Raw genomic sequence first — 15303 nt, forward strand, 5'->3', positions numbered from 1 at the left:
TCGATGACAGCTGATAAGGAATCAGCTCCTTAGATAGAACTGTATATTATCAGGTATGATCGGAGTCATTGTTTTGAAGACATAATCTCGTGAGAATTGGATTCTTCTCATTTTCAGGCAAGGTGTTCCCTTTGTTTTTACTTCAAGACTTTAGGGCTGACCTGCACTCAGTTCCCATGTGAGTAATATGTATTTATGCAGACTGTTTGATGGAAATCTCTGAGACTAGTTATAAGGGTCATTGTTGCAGTATTAAGCCATTGAAATTTTTGGAAAGAGCTTGCCTTTTGTTTTTTTAATTTGAAGGAAAGATTAAAATTTGCTTCTGTAGCTCAGATAGTTTAAGCACATGTCCTGCTCTCACATGCCTGCTTTCAATTTTAATTTCTTTGTGAACTGAAACAGAGTTTTCATCGATCTTGTACCTCAAATCAATCTAGTCTCATCAGTCTGGGTTTAGAAAGTGCATTGGGAACCATAGAACATGCCTAAGGATCACTAGCCCCTCCTATAATATGCATAAGAATATGCCTTTTTTTTTTTAACTTCATCCTTCCAAAAGCATTGAACAGGACTGTCATTACATGTGAAGGGTAAAGAAACCTGTTAAGCTGGAAAATTAGTAGTTGATTAAAAAGGCTTGGTAATAATTATGCACTGATCAGGTTCTTGTTAAGTGGGAGAATTGTAACCTCCTCCTATTATTGAGAAGGGGAATGGGACCCTGTATATTAGTTTGGCAATCTTCTGCTCTAATGCTATATTTAGCGGTGCCAAAGAGTCTGTTCCCATTAGCCTAAGAAGTTCACTGTCTGCGCTGCAGAATTCCTGTTCCCTGTGGGTAAATATAAAGAGCAGCAGTTACCAAATGTTTTTGCTGTAAATCCAAAGCAAGAGTTTCTTAGATTTTCTAGTGGAAGGATGAGACAACAGGTGGCTATTAGATAAATACACACGCTTTGATTATACCCATATTTTGAGTACACGAGTAACAAAGTCCAGACAATCTTTAGCTGGGATTGTAGTGTGACTTCTGTTATTTACAGCTGTAGGAAAACTGCAGGGAGAAGGGAGCATAATGTTCAGCTTTCTTGGGATGGCAGCTGAGAGTCTCTGAAGTACTTACATGCTGACAGTGCATACTGGAAGAGTTTTTTATATCACAGACTGTTAGGCTTTTTGAATGAATATTCTGGAAGTTTAAGGAGTAAATGATAAATACATGAAGGTTCACAGCACTGTTAGGGGAGAGAACTGCTGACCTGAGAGACGGAAATGGTCATGGGCTACGCTGATAGTGGGAGATGGAGAAGTTGATGGACCTGTGAGGCAGAGCTAGGTCTCAGGGGGCTTTGAGTCTTTCTGAGTCTTTGAAGTTTAATTTGGAAATTCTGTTTTGCTTTGTTCTCATTCTGATAAATGTGAATACCACAGACGGTTGATTGGCAGTTCCCAGATATCGGCATAAGGTCTCACTCAATGTGTCTGGAGCCAAAGGAAATAACAGGAAAAAAGGATTGAGGTGACTCAAATAATGAAAATAAAAAACTCTGCTCAAAAAATTAAATGCTGGAAGATTAATTGTTTGGTAACAAGACAAAAAGAGTACATGAAGGCAATCTGTACGTTCAAGTTGTTCAGGGAAAAAGCGCCCTTGGGTGAAGAGTTGGCTCTTGCAGCCGAAGACCAGAACAGTGGTGTCATTGTATTAGTCACCTAATGTGGGAACGTGTTCCCTGACCACACGTTATTTGTGTTTTATAAGTACAGTGCAGGGTTTTCCCATTGGAAAGCAGGTGACTCTTGGTGACTTGGGGAACATACACACATACCTTCCGTTGGCTGTGTTTCAGGCCATCATAGGCTTCCCCACTGTTCACCTTCTATCTGGAGAGAGGAGGAGAGGAAAGGAATGGCTTCCCACAAGCCTGTCTTTTATTTTGTCAGGAAAGGACTCATTTCACATAAGCGTGTGTTTCTGGGAGGTGATTCATTATTCTAATGGAGCGAGGCTGCTTTCATCCCCACTTCTGTCCTGGGCCCCGGCTGTGGCTGGCTGGGAGGACTGTCCCGCAGGGCAGGCTGTGGAGGCTGTCCCCCCGGGAGGACACCATGGCAAAGCCAGGCTGGAGGGAAGTGTGTGCTGCGGGCACAGCCTGGGGCTCCTGCAGTCACCCACAGACTCTGCTTAAGGTTGGGTAAACCGGTGGTCTCCATAGCTCCCCTCCATGCCTTGCCGCGCACCCTGTGGGCTGTGTGACAAGGTGCCGGAGCTTGGTATGCTGCGGGCTGGGTTTTCGTGTCAGGGCTGGTGGATATGAGCACGTGCTGCCAATGGGGACCACTAGCCAGGCTGAAATATCCTTTTTCTTATTGGATCATACATCACTCTTGAAATAGCCAGTGAAATCTGTTATGGAAAAAAATACAATTTTATATGGGTGAAGGTGAAATGTCCATGGACTGAGTCTTCATGGCCCAGTTGCCACACACTGTGCAGCATGTTTTACAGTGGCTCCATTTCTTGTTATCATTTTCTTAATAGAAAAGCTGGTTAAAAATTTCCCCATGAGTGTATAGGGGAATAGCGTATAGGCCTAGAAACGTGTACACATATGAATCAGGCTGTTCGTCTGGGATTCAGCAGTCACAGAAGAAAAATAAGCATCATGTAAACTGGTATCCAAAGCCTAAATCACCTGGAAAAACATTCCTTCATTTATTGCTATCTAGGTAATTATTTGTATGAACACTTAAAATACTTCAAGTAGGCAGTGTCTGCTTGGCAATATTCATTATTAATAATGATTTTAAACTATTTTAAACTATCACGCGATGAAATTAAGTAATTTTAGCGTGTGCAACAACAGCAGGTATGTCATTCCAGCTATAGTAGATAGCTTACAGCTTTAAATTTGACCTTCACGTGAGTTGTACTTAGCAGTGTGTAGAGATCAACTGGAAGCGGGTTCTCTTTTTGTCCACAGTTGATCTGTATGGATTTCACAGTTGAGCAAGTTCTCAATCTCCCATGTGAATAGGATTTATGAGGTTAACCAGTTCCAACCAAATCCTGTCACTGTTACATGCCAGCTAACTAATGTCACTTTGTTCCTTGGAGCTTCATTTTCAAACGCAGAAAAAAAAAGTTTACAAGCAGCAGTACTGCAGGAGCCCTTTCCGTCCCAAGGGAAACACTTGCGCATCCATTTTTATGAGTATCTTTCTCTGTGGATTTATGTACTAGTCACTGTCTGCTGTGAAGTTTGAGGTCTGCTTTAAATATTTTAGCTGGGATCTGATTACCATTGCACGCTGTGTCTCATTTAGACTAAAATAACCAGAAGTAAATGGATAATCTTAAAAAAAATGCTGAAATGGTTCATTAATTCTGTCCTTTTGATTAACGACTAGTTTGCGTTAAGCAAGTTTAAAAATAAAATCCCAAGGAGCTTAATTCTTAGCTAGAAAATCTAGCTGCATATTTCAGGTGGATTTGCATTTTTCATTGCTGCTGATTTTGGTACCATCTCATTTCTTGTACTAATGTGGCTCTTTCTGCAACTTCCCTGTTGCCTGGTACAGAACGATCAGGAGGAATCCGCTGAGGGAATTTATGTGTCAAAGGTTTTGGAAAATGGACCTGCAGACAAAACAGAAGGCTTGCAAATTCATGACAAGATTATTGAGGTAAGGAAAAAAAAAACTACCAGTGGATTCGTCTGTTATATTATCAGATTAATCGAGAATCTGATGTTTTTTACACTAATTACATTGTAATTTTCCTTTTTTGCTGTGTCTGAACATGATTTTTGTACACTGAACTGCTCGAACATTTCTCAGATATGAAAACACATGATGGATTTTTCCAACAACTGATAAATGTATTGGTCTCAGGATTAAGCTGATTTAAGCAAGGCAAAGGTGTAGACACTGAAATAACAAGCAAGAGAGGCATTTTGTATTTCTTTTCATTAACTTGAGAAAGAAGGTAAACGACTCTATAGAAATTCACAGGTTTAGTGAAATGGATTTGGCCCTCTGTAGAGGGTATTACTGTTGGGACTCTGGGACACTGCAGAGAAGCTGTGCTGGTAAGCAGTGCTGTGAAACTTCTTAAGCAATTAGAGAAAGTACTTTCTGCTATATTCTGCTAGAAGTAGATTGTCTGTTATCACCAGGACCAATATAGCTCTTTCCCAGTCACGTAATATGCTGGCATGGGAAATTTGAAGTTTATTCCTGTGTTGTATGCTGTTTTTCTCCCACCAAATAACTATAATTGTAAAAAATATCAACAATTCAATCTGAAGAATAGGTTGCTGCCTAGCCTACATGTGTAACTGTAATTAGCCCTCTAAGAGGTCTCGAAGGAACAGTTTCAGTCACTGAAATAGACTCCTTATGGTGCTGTCAAAATGGCATTTCACATCATAGCTGTCATACAACCCTCTGAATGACAGCATGTACCAGTAGCTTCTGGGGTTGTTTAAGATACATCACTCCAGCCTTGGGTTTAGGGGAAGCTTAGAAGCATGGTGTGAACTTGCCAGTTGGACAGGGTTTTGAACAAAGACCAACGAAACAAGTGGATTTGAGACAAATGCAGAGTGCTGCTGCTGGCTTCTTACGTTATATCGCTGTTAAGGACTAGAAATGTAAGCCAAGAGTGTTTGAATGCTGGCATTGCTCTTAATGTTGGGAGCCTAGAGCAGTGTGTGAAACCAAATTAATGTACTTTCTTGGAAAAATAAAGCTCGCGCGCTTAGCTGGCAGATACATGCACCTCTAGCAGAAACTAAGTTGGCTGAGGAGAACTGAGCTTGTAATACAACTCTTACCTCTCCAAGATATACAAAAAGCTTTCACATCCAATTTTATTGTAACAGCAACGCTATGCTGAAAAAAATCTCTTTTCTTTTGATGTTACTATTTCACTTACCACTTTGTGTTTTCTACAGAGTGACCAGCTGTATAGTTTTATGCATTTGTTCAACACTTCCTGCTTTATTTTATTGTTCTTTTGTAGTGCCTCAATTTTTAAGACAAAATGGAGTGGTTTTGGAGGAAGGAAGAATAAAGTCACAAGCTAGCATTTATTAAATGTGAGGTCATTTCTCAAAATGCCGCCATAACTGATGCTTGATTTTTACTTGTTGAAAAATTCTGGCTGCATAAAATCATGCTGATATTTAAATTACTACTTACAGATTTCAGTTCTATGTGAAACTATAGATCCAGTCTAGCATAAGTATTCACGCAGCTCTGAATGGAGCACCATTTCCACCATATTAATATACAACAGCTTTGTAGATAACTTTTTGTATTCAGACAAGCATTTGAAAATGTTCAGGGTTAGGCCAAATATTCCTCTAAATGTTTCAGTGTTCCAAAATTTGTTAGACTAAAAAAAAGAGAGGAGGAGAAATGGTAAGATCAAGACTTTCTCAATGAAATGCAAATAAGTAATTATTCCTCCATGCTAGATCTAGGAAGCAGCTGGAGTTGAAAAGTTGAATTTTTGCTTGCCCACACATAGCTATCGATGTCTTCTTGCTCGAGGATGCCCTGCCAGCACTGCTGCGGTTTGTTGTGAAGGATCAACATGAAAGCTTCTGCTGTGCGGAAATAAGTCGGATGGTGTAACTGTTTCAAATATGTTGGCAGATACACAGACTACGAGTTTTGGTGAAAAGTTGATAGGAAGTGGGGACATTATTAACGCTTGCTCTTCACTGAGTTGGTGATCTGATCTAATGGGTGATATTTTATGAGACCATTTTTCAATGAGCAAGAGCAGAAGGAACCGATGTTGTTTGAAGATCCTTTAATAGCTTCAGTCAGTTGTTTGGCAGTGTGATGCCCGGGGTGTTTCTAGCAATGCGTACCTAATGGGATAATGGACAGAACTATCCCATTAAAGTAGGAGAAAATCTGTTCTCAAAGTGTGTTGCTTAGTAAAGTAATTTGTTTCAGTGCTTTATCAGATGTTTAACAAATGTTAACTGCATGTGGCTGATGACAGTGAGTTGTGCACATTTCGATGACCATCAAGTGGGTGACCTAGGGCAGCAAATGGATTTCACAGTCCTATGGCATTGACAGCTGTAACTGTGAGCCAAGGCTGGCAGACACAAGTATTGCTGCCTTTTACTTTATTTATCATTACCTACGGCAGCAACTTTGCCAAATAATTGTTATGGTATTTGAAAGTGTGCCAAAGGGAGAAATCAGATTTCTTTATTAAGGTATTTATTCCAAGTATAAAGATGCCACACAAATGACTTGAGTTCTTGGAGGTTTTTGAGATCGGTGTGCCCAGAGTATGGGCAATAGGACCTCTTTGACTCTTTAATCTGAAAAATCTTGGTGTTTATGTGGGCTTTACTCACAAGTGGGCATATTTTGTGCTTAAGGACCTGAAAACTGGAATAGATGCCTGTGGGCTGGGAGGGTGGTGGTGGGTGAGGGTGACAGGGAGAGGTGAAGGGTGACAGCCCCAGGTACCCTGTGTCAAGGGGCTGCAGCTCTTCACAAGGTATTGTCACGGGACCCTCACTGGTCATTTTCACTGTTCTGCTGAGGAACAGAAGATTTCAGGCACAGCTTTACCCTCTTTACTCAAGGTTAACTCCTCTGTGAGAAGAGACTTGCTTATGAAATGTAAAGCTCGCCTGGGACAGTGGTGTGCATGAGCAGCACTTTGGCAACGTGTACTTTCAGGAATCTTATTACAAGCCAAAAATTATCATTATTTGATCATCAAGCAGAAACTCTTCCTCAAGAATTACTCCTATGTAGCAGGTTCTTCCAGATGTCATGGTCTTCTGCAGCTTTGAAAAATTTTTATCCATAAATCTAGCTCCCTAAATTAACACAGTGCAGCATGTATTCCAGGACTAAGCACTCATCACATGCAGCTCATAAAACTAGATGCAGCATTGATTTCTGTGACTCCCAACATGAAAGCCTTGGATACCAGCAGTGATATAAAGCCACCACACCTCTAACTTTTGGACCTCTGTCTGTCTTTCCACCCTGTCTCTGAAGCCCAAGAGGAGGAGGGAAGCAGCAAGCCAGGCACAGGACTGTCTATTAGTCTGTGCTAGTTAAAGTAATTCTCATTGCTGCTGGGAGAAAATACAAAGTATGTTTAGAATGGATCACAGTTGCACAGCTATGCATCATTTCATTTCCCCCTCACTTCATGCAAATCTTTCCTACTGAGTAAGTTCACTGCTTGTCTTTGCTAATGGCAATAGCCTTCCTCAAGGCAGTATAAAACGGATATGAACTTTGGCAATGTTGCTAATACACAGAAGTATTTTACCTGCTGATTTTTTTTATACATATTTATAGTTCTGAGCAGTAACACTGGGACTGGGTCTTTCTGTATGGAGGAAAATTTTACTCTCTCAGTTTGCAGTCAGTTTAACTTCACGTGAGAGTGGCACCACCTCAGCCAGAACTCCAGGTATGCTAATTGATGCCTAGTCAACAAGCTATTCAGATCTAGTTCTTATACTTGTTTTGGGTTGTTTTTTCTTCATATAATACTACATTTTACAAAAACTGTTATGGCATCTCCTCTGGTTTTAAGCCCAACTTTAGAAAAAAATGGTGACTGATTTTCTCAAGTCCTCTTTCATTCTGTAAGTCACAATGTCTTGCTAAATACCACTGTATTACTAAAGTGGGATATGCTGATTTTATCTTTTCACTTCAGTGTTGTACATAAAATACATGACCAGGACAGAACTTGCAATCCAGATGGAATTCCTGCATTTATTTTATTTTTAAAAGCAGTATTTCATCAATTTGAGGAAAAAGAGCTACTGTTAATTCATATTGCCTAGGAGACATAGCGCTATAGTCATGGCTGAACCTTCTTTAGTAGGTTTGCCAAATAACAAAACAGCAGTGGAAAACCCTGTGTGCAACCAAAATATTCATATGAGGAACTGTAAGCACATCATCATCTGGAAGGCTGAAGTGTTCTTCTGTTGCTTGCACTGCAAGACAAAGGCTTCTGTTCTTCTACTCTCAAGTGAAAAGAGAATATTGGCCCTTTTGCATTTTAGTCAGTTGACTCTCATTAATTTGATGGCTGAGAAGCAGGCATGATGGAGAAGAGGGGAAAGAAAAACATTTTTAGTCTGGGATCTTTAAGTCTTTTTGAAAAATGAGATGAATGCATATATATCATGACTATGTATTTTGTTTATGCAGCCTGAGCTCCATAAGTGTATAATAAATAAGACTTCATCCCTTATTCCATGTTTCCGTTTGTTCTTTTCACTTTTTTGGAGAGTGCACACACAATGGCTTTCAAGCGCATGTCAGCGAAGCCAGTTTCAATAAAGATGAAGTCTTGAGGCTTATCCTGGCAGAAGTAACTTACATCTGCAAAGCGCCTACACAGAAACTTTTTTAACTATTGCCAGACTGCTGACTGTGCTGTGTGTCAGCCTTGTGATGTTTTATCTTCTTCATGTTTCTGTCATTACACTCACTATGTTGCTCAAGCAAAATCTTTGATACTAGTCATGTTTATTTGGCTAAGAATCTCCACTGTGAGATTATGTCTGTAGAAGTAGTGAGCTTAAAAACTGTCTTGCTGGGATCAGAGCTAGCAGATTTGGGATGGCTTTGAACCAAAGCTGCACATGATGTGGCCAGTAAGATCTGGGTGGTAGCTGAGGAAATTTTTATATAGCTGATATTAGTGGTGTAGATTTCAGTGTATCTACGTATGTCCAAAGTAGCCTAAGGTATGTTATGTTGTCTTAAATCCTTAAAAAATTCATAATGGTACATTGCAGGTAACCAGACCTGGCACCTGCATACATTAGATAACTCCTAATAAGTCTGAAAGATCCCTGGCATAATAAATTGGTTATACCATAGGGTTAGAGATGCATGTAACCTCTTTTCACCTCTCCCTCACCTGTTGAGATACAGGTTTTTGGACAGCTGAATTCTTTTATCTGTCTGAAGAAACTTTAAAAAAGTCAGGTGTGACCAGGTCTGTACATAACTTTATTTGAATAGGAGCTACTGCCCCCACTGACTTTTTTACTTAACAGAAGGTCTTAGAGTGCTTCTCTGAGAAGTGGGAGATCTGGATTGCAGGATCTGCTCTGCCCTGCCTGCAAATAAGTGAATTTACCTATCCAGATAACTGCCCTCGTTACTAGGGCAGAGGCTACCCCTGCCTGAGACCAGCCTCCACCCATCCTCTTCAAATGGAGCTAGGTGCCAGCAGGCATTTGAGTGTCAGGATTATTATCCAGTGATAATCTGCTGTGAAATAGATGCTGGTTCCACGGAGCTGTATCTGGAGCACTGGTCGTGCCCCTTTCTAGGTAAGCACTTGTGCCAGTACGTGAGAGTTTCCCTCTTTCTTGCACAGTTTTGCATCTTGTATGACACTTTATTGAATGATAGTTGCATTTTTGACTTCATAGTGTCTTGACTTTGAGAGGGGAGGTGGCAAATGCTGTTAATCAGGATATCCTCTGGCTAGGATGCTTTCCTAGATCTGAAAGATGGGGCTCTCTGACTGAATAAATACCCGTAGCTGGGTTTTTCCTCCTCCTGGTCTTTTGTTCTAGCTGCTCTGTTATATAAAATGTGGTTACTGCTGCTCATGCCCACTCTCAGAAGGCTGTGCAGGCTGGATCTCATGTAGGTGGAAGAACTTAGCATTCAATGTACTGTCTGTGCAGGAAGTTGACATCTTGCTGTGGGCATCCTGGAATGCCTGAATTTTGTACTTTATTGCCTGAATTCCCAAATATTAGTAAACTAAATTTGACTGGACTTGCTATATGTTTTTAGAGGTGCCTGCATTCCTCTCTATTTACTGAACTAAAATGCAAATGTCATGTTTAGATGAACAGGTTATGTTCCTTCTAGAAAGGACTTAAAATTCCAGCAATTCACTGTCTATGTTTTTAAAAAGAGAATATGAGATTTTTCTTTATATGTGACCTAAAATTTCTGTATTTTTGTGGTGAAATATGTTAGAGAGTGGACTACTGAAATAATACACTTCCATATATAATGTTTTATTGCAAATTTTAATAAGACACTTTTTATCCTAAAGAAAAGGGAGAAATGAAACAAAGTGATATTTAAGAATTAGAGAACTTGGTGTCAATAGGGCAAGAGTCAATAATGACTTAAGGTCTTCTGATCAGAAATTCAGGATTTGATCCATTAGATGATTGAATGGAGTCTCACGTTCGTAAACAGGCAAAATATTATTTTGGTACTTGTGTAAAGAAGCATCATGAGAAAATATACAATGCCTTGGCCTTTCACAGAACTTTCTCATGTTTTAAGATAGGTGAATTTTTAAGTTTTTAAAATTATTTTACTTTTTTCAGTCTGAGGTATAGAGAGGTTTCCATCTGCTGAGAACTTGCTGTAGACCCAGCTCTGGAGAGGTGCAAGCCTGTAGGAGGGTTTCTCAGCTCTGTTCATTTGGGCTTGTTCTCACAGACAAGCCAGGCATGTGTGCGGGTATAATGCTACCTCATTGTTGTGGAAGTATGTGTGCTCACAGTGCTTCTATCTTTAAAAAAAAAAAAAAAAAAAAAAAAAGTGGAAATGCCAAACATGTGGTTGGAATATGACCACCAGATGAACTCTCCAACTAATTTATTTGCAGAATTGGTATATTTGAGAGAGAAAGCAGTATCGTCCTTCTCAGGAAGTCTCTTCAGCTTGCAAATCATAGCTCTTCTGAGATGCAGCTGGCTGGTGTACTGCACCTTTGTACATGCTTGCATGCTTCTCTGCAAGCGGCTCCCAATCAGTAAAGAAAAGGAGATACTAGGGTGGCTGGAACAGGGCACAAGGCAGATGTGGTGGAAGGAGCCATGTGGGAGTATTTCTGAAATGTGACCCAGTGTGAAAGGAGTCAAGAGAGCAAGCAAAGTGGAAGTGGTGAAAATCATCTTTTACAATGGGTTTTTATGCTGCTGCTACTATGTTGGGCCTTTGTCTAGGTCACTTAGGTTAGGCATGGTAGAAGAGGCATCGGGATCTTGCATATACATGAGTGTGCATAACTCCAATGAGATATTATTGGTTTGATCTGAGTATGGTGGATCTCCATAGCAGCTGGATCACTGTAGGAGCAGAAGGGGAAGAATGAAGGAGAGTATATAAGGAAGAAGAAAAACAGGGGAAACTGAGCTTTACAGTTAAAGAGCACAAAGCACCAACCTTATGTTTCCACAGGAGTGTTTTCCAGTGCTCGACCATAAATAGGCCGTGTGGGAGAAATGGGGGGGAATGTAGGAATAGGGGTAACTGAATTGTGGAATAGGATCATCTGTACACACTGCCATGAATTCTCATAGGGAAATACGGTGTAACAGTACTGGAGCAGAACTATGATAACTGTACTCTCTGTGCAGAGTGGGGTGGTAGCCAAACTGGCAAGTTAGCGGTGCTGGAAGAGCTGACTAACATAAGACCCTACAAAATCCCATAAACGGTGTTGCTGCCATACACTGCAGATCCCTAGGCACCGTGTGAAGGCCTGATCACACCCATCTCCTTCATAAAGTGTCTAATCTCACCCCTGAGGGATAACGTGTTTGAAACCTGGCAAGTTGAAACTCAGCATCTTCCTAGATGCCCTGTTTGAGCTTGTCTTTGCTTCATGTCATCTTTCTCTCCCTTTCCGTGTTTGTTGTTTTTTTTTTTTTTAACTTCAAGGTGAACCTTGCAAAACAATGAAAGGTTAGCACACTTCTGTGTCACCCAGGAGCAGGAGAGATGCAGTTTTATATGCAGCTGAGGTAGTAGGTTTGGAGGAAATTTTTGTTTGTATGAGGTTTCAGAGGTGTTCATAAGCACTTTCAGGAATGCATTTAAACAACTTGACTAACATCTGTCAAATGCTGCTGCTTTCATCCCCTTCCCAGGAAGAGAAGGGCATGTGCAGGGGAGTGTTTTGTTTAGGAATTTTTCAAATAATTACATACACTCATATTTACATGTTGGTGTCTGTTTATGTTAGGGAAGACAAGGTCATAGAAATGTATCTTTATATTTGTTGCTGAAGGTGGCAATGTTTTGTGATGAAGACCTTTGCTCTTTGGTCTTTGCACTGACATGATCTTGGGTCAGTCCTGAAGAAAGTGCTTTCTCTTTGATTGACAAGCTGAATCTCCACGGCAGTTGGGCTGTAGGTACGATTATATATCGTTGCCTTGCCCTTGGATCAAGTCTGTCTTATAGATGTGGTGGACTTGATGGTGGGTATGGAGCTGAAGTACCCTAACCTGGTGAACTCTGGAAGGTTTGAGAGGAGGAAAGGTATTTTCTGATAACTTTCCTTAACCTTGTCAACTATGTAGTGAATAGAAAAAGTCAGAAGCTTCAGAGAGCACTTCAGGATGGATCAGGAGGAGCTAACCCTTTGAGGCTCATGTGATGAAGACTAGTGGGAATAATTGATGGTAAGGCCAGCCATGGAAAGCTCTGATAAAGTCTGAGACCATGCTGAGTTTGTTGCTTAGAACTGAAGGATGTGCGAGGAAGCCAGGCCTCCCACAGCATATTCTGCTGGCACCCCAGAAGCTCTTGGCATTTTTAAAAAGTGAAAAGAGCCTTATTCAGCCTTTCATGAAGGTTGTTCTTTATTGTGGTTGAGACAACTTCACAGTTAGAGGAGATGACAGCTTACATATGTTGTGTGAATGCAGTGTTTTATCCTCTTAAGTCACTGAGTTGATTGAGTATGTATCCTTGGATTGCAACAAAGAGCTTTGATCTCTTCTGCCCTTTTTCTTAATCAGCTAATTATATTTGTAAGGAGTAGCTAATCAGTGTTCTCTGTAATTGGAGGCTGAGTAAAAAAAAGCCATTTGTGTCTGCCAGTGCAGAAATGCTCAAAATGAAGTCATTATTCATGGCTTCACTTAAAAAATTAATAACCTAATTTTTAAGGAGCTGTGAAATGCAGCAGTATGTTGAACAGGAGAAGACTGCTCCTGACTAAGAGTAGTCAGAAGCGTGCACAGCACTGTGCTTTTCAAATGAAAATTGAAGTGATAATGTAAAAAAGGTTGTTGTTTGGAAACTTCTCTCCAAAATGCAAAATTCTGCAGCATGTAAAACCATACTGTAATGGAAAAAATAATTTTCAAATTGGCAAGAGCAGATGTGGTCTCTTCAAACCACCATCAAAGACTATGCTAAGTAGAATCAAATATACTAAGCTAAGTACATTTGTTACTAATACACAGACATTTTAGTAAATGTATGTCTTGTTTGGAATTGCAAATCTAATGTAATTTTACAACTTTGTATATAGACCCAACTTGATGGAATTGTTGCTGCAGGAAAGGAATTCAGAATGACTCAACACTGTTTCTTCATTCAAATAATTTTGGAAGGCATTTTCTTTATGAAATGTTGTTGACAAAATAAGTCATGGGTGCTATGTTTATTTACATAGTAAGTTTATGTAAGTTATTTTCAGGATATGATTTACATAATATTTTCTTTGAGGAATTAGTCTGTCTTTTCAAGTAGTAAGACTGGGAAGTGGAGGGGGGGAAGGGGAATTTATGGAAAAAATTAATTCATAACTGTTGAAATCGTCCTGTTTTCTGCTTATTTTTGAGGTGTAAAAACCTTATTTGAACATCACTGTATTCCACACACTTCTTCAAAGTTGGATGAATTATGAATCTGTGTGTCTAGAAGTGGTCATCTAATGTAGGAGAAGGTCCAAAATAGGTTGATATGAGGTTTTGGGTTTGTTTAGTTGGTTGTTAGGCGTTTTTTTTTCCTTCATCTGTCTTTTCCTGACCATTTGGAGCATCCAATATCGAGGGACCCAGTGGCTCAGAGCTTGCCCATCTGTTTCTAAGTACAGTCTTTCAATCTTGCATTTGTTTCTTTAAGTGTGCTGATCAAGTGGGTTAATATCTGAAGTCCTTCCAGCAGCTCGCAGGAAGAAGGCATGCTATTTTAAACGGAAGGGATTTGCTGTCTTGCATGAATTAAAACATCTGGATCCCTACACTTCTCTGTTACAGTTTGATTGAGTTGGGCTAGTCTTTGGCACATGGCAAGTACGGAGCCATATGGTCTTCGTGCTGTCAGCAAGCCTTTTCAGCACGTACCTTTGCCTACCCCCCAGCCTTCTCTGAATGGTAGCTGCTACTGTGGCCTGAAAGATAAATGTTCCAGGAGCTTTCAGGCTATTTTGCCCTTCTTGAATGGATTAATTGCATTTTTGAGTGGTACAATATCCAGCAGTCTGGAGCAGAAAGCTGAATCCTTCACTTCCCCTGCAGTGCTCAGAGCCCTGATCCAAATTGGACACCTTGTGCTAGTGCCAGATGTGTAGCAGCACTTTCTGACTCACCCTTTGTGTCCCTTGCATCTTGTTTTCTTAATGTCTCCATGAAATCTCCAAGTGCTCAGCACAACTGTTTTTAGCGTGCTCTAGATGTGTGGTTAAATGTAAAACTGACTGTTTTGAGAAGTTTTTTAAGAGAAATTTACTTTCTAGTGACCAAAAGATTGATGTTAAAGTCATATTGCACTTGCTAGCATATCTTTTAAATTTTTTTTTTGAGTGGTGAGCAGAAACCTTTCCTTATGAGAATAAGTATGGTATTTTTTAAAATTATAGGGATTTTTCCTTGTTTTCAGATATTGAAAATACTTCAAAATTTATGTAAACAAGTGTCCAATATTTTAAATGAATTCTCTATTTTTCATTTTTATTAAAAAAAAAAGAGTAGGAAGAGCATGATGGACTAGGAAGAACACTTCTACTTTTTGATATAAAAAGAACCTGTAAGAAAAAAACCCGGTTCATATAACTTTTTGTAAAGAACTCTTATTAATGCTAGAATTTCTCATTAAATAAATGTGGACCGCTGTTTTCAGCCTTCTTTCCTGAGTCACTTAAGTACTGTACCCTTCTACTAAGAATGTGGGATGTTGGTGTTTTGGTTTTTTTTCCCCTCCTCCCTGCTATGAGGTAATGGAAATCTAAAGAATCGGCATTCATCACTTAATCCAGAAGTTTTATCTTTTAATTAACACAAACCAGAGACAATATTATAAAGATTAAAGAACACATTGACATTTCAGAACAGAATTCAGAGAACAACCTGTTCAGAAAGTGCTGTTAATGTCTTAACTTAGCAGAGCAATTTAAGAACAAAGTTGTAATCCGATTGCTTAAGCTTGTGTGTTATGTTAGTCAGAGTCTCACCATCCATCACTGCCGTTCTCCTGATGCGGTCAACAAATACTTAG

The 15303-nt window shown here is 39.8% G+C and overlaps 1 protein-coding gene across 1 annotated transcript in view; it reads left to right on the top strand.

Annotated features, from left to right (window-relative positions):
• The window catches only part of PDZRN4 (PDZ domain containing ring finger 4), a 251941-nt gene that overhangs the window by 3523 nt on the left and 233115 nt on the right, over window positions 1–15303 (top strand). The window contains exon 3 of the mRNA XM_064447945.1: window positions 3586–3690. Within this exon, the coding sequence (XP_064304015.1) occupies window positions 3586–3690 (105 nt within the window). The remainder of the gene's footprint in view (window positions 1–3585; window positions 3691–15303) is intronic.

The sequence above is a fragment of the Phalacrocorax carbo genome, chromosome 1 (assembly GCF_963921805.1).
Source record: "Phalacrocorax carbo chromosome 1, bPhaCar2.1, whole genome shotgun sequence".
Taxonomy (NCBI): Eukaryota; Metazoa; Chordata; class Aves; order Suliformes; family Phalacrocoracidae; genus Phalacrocorax; species Phalacrocorax carbo.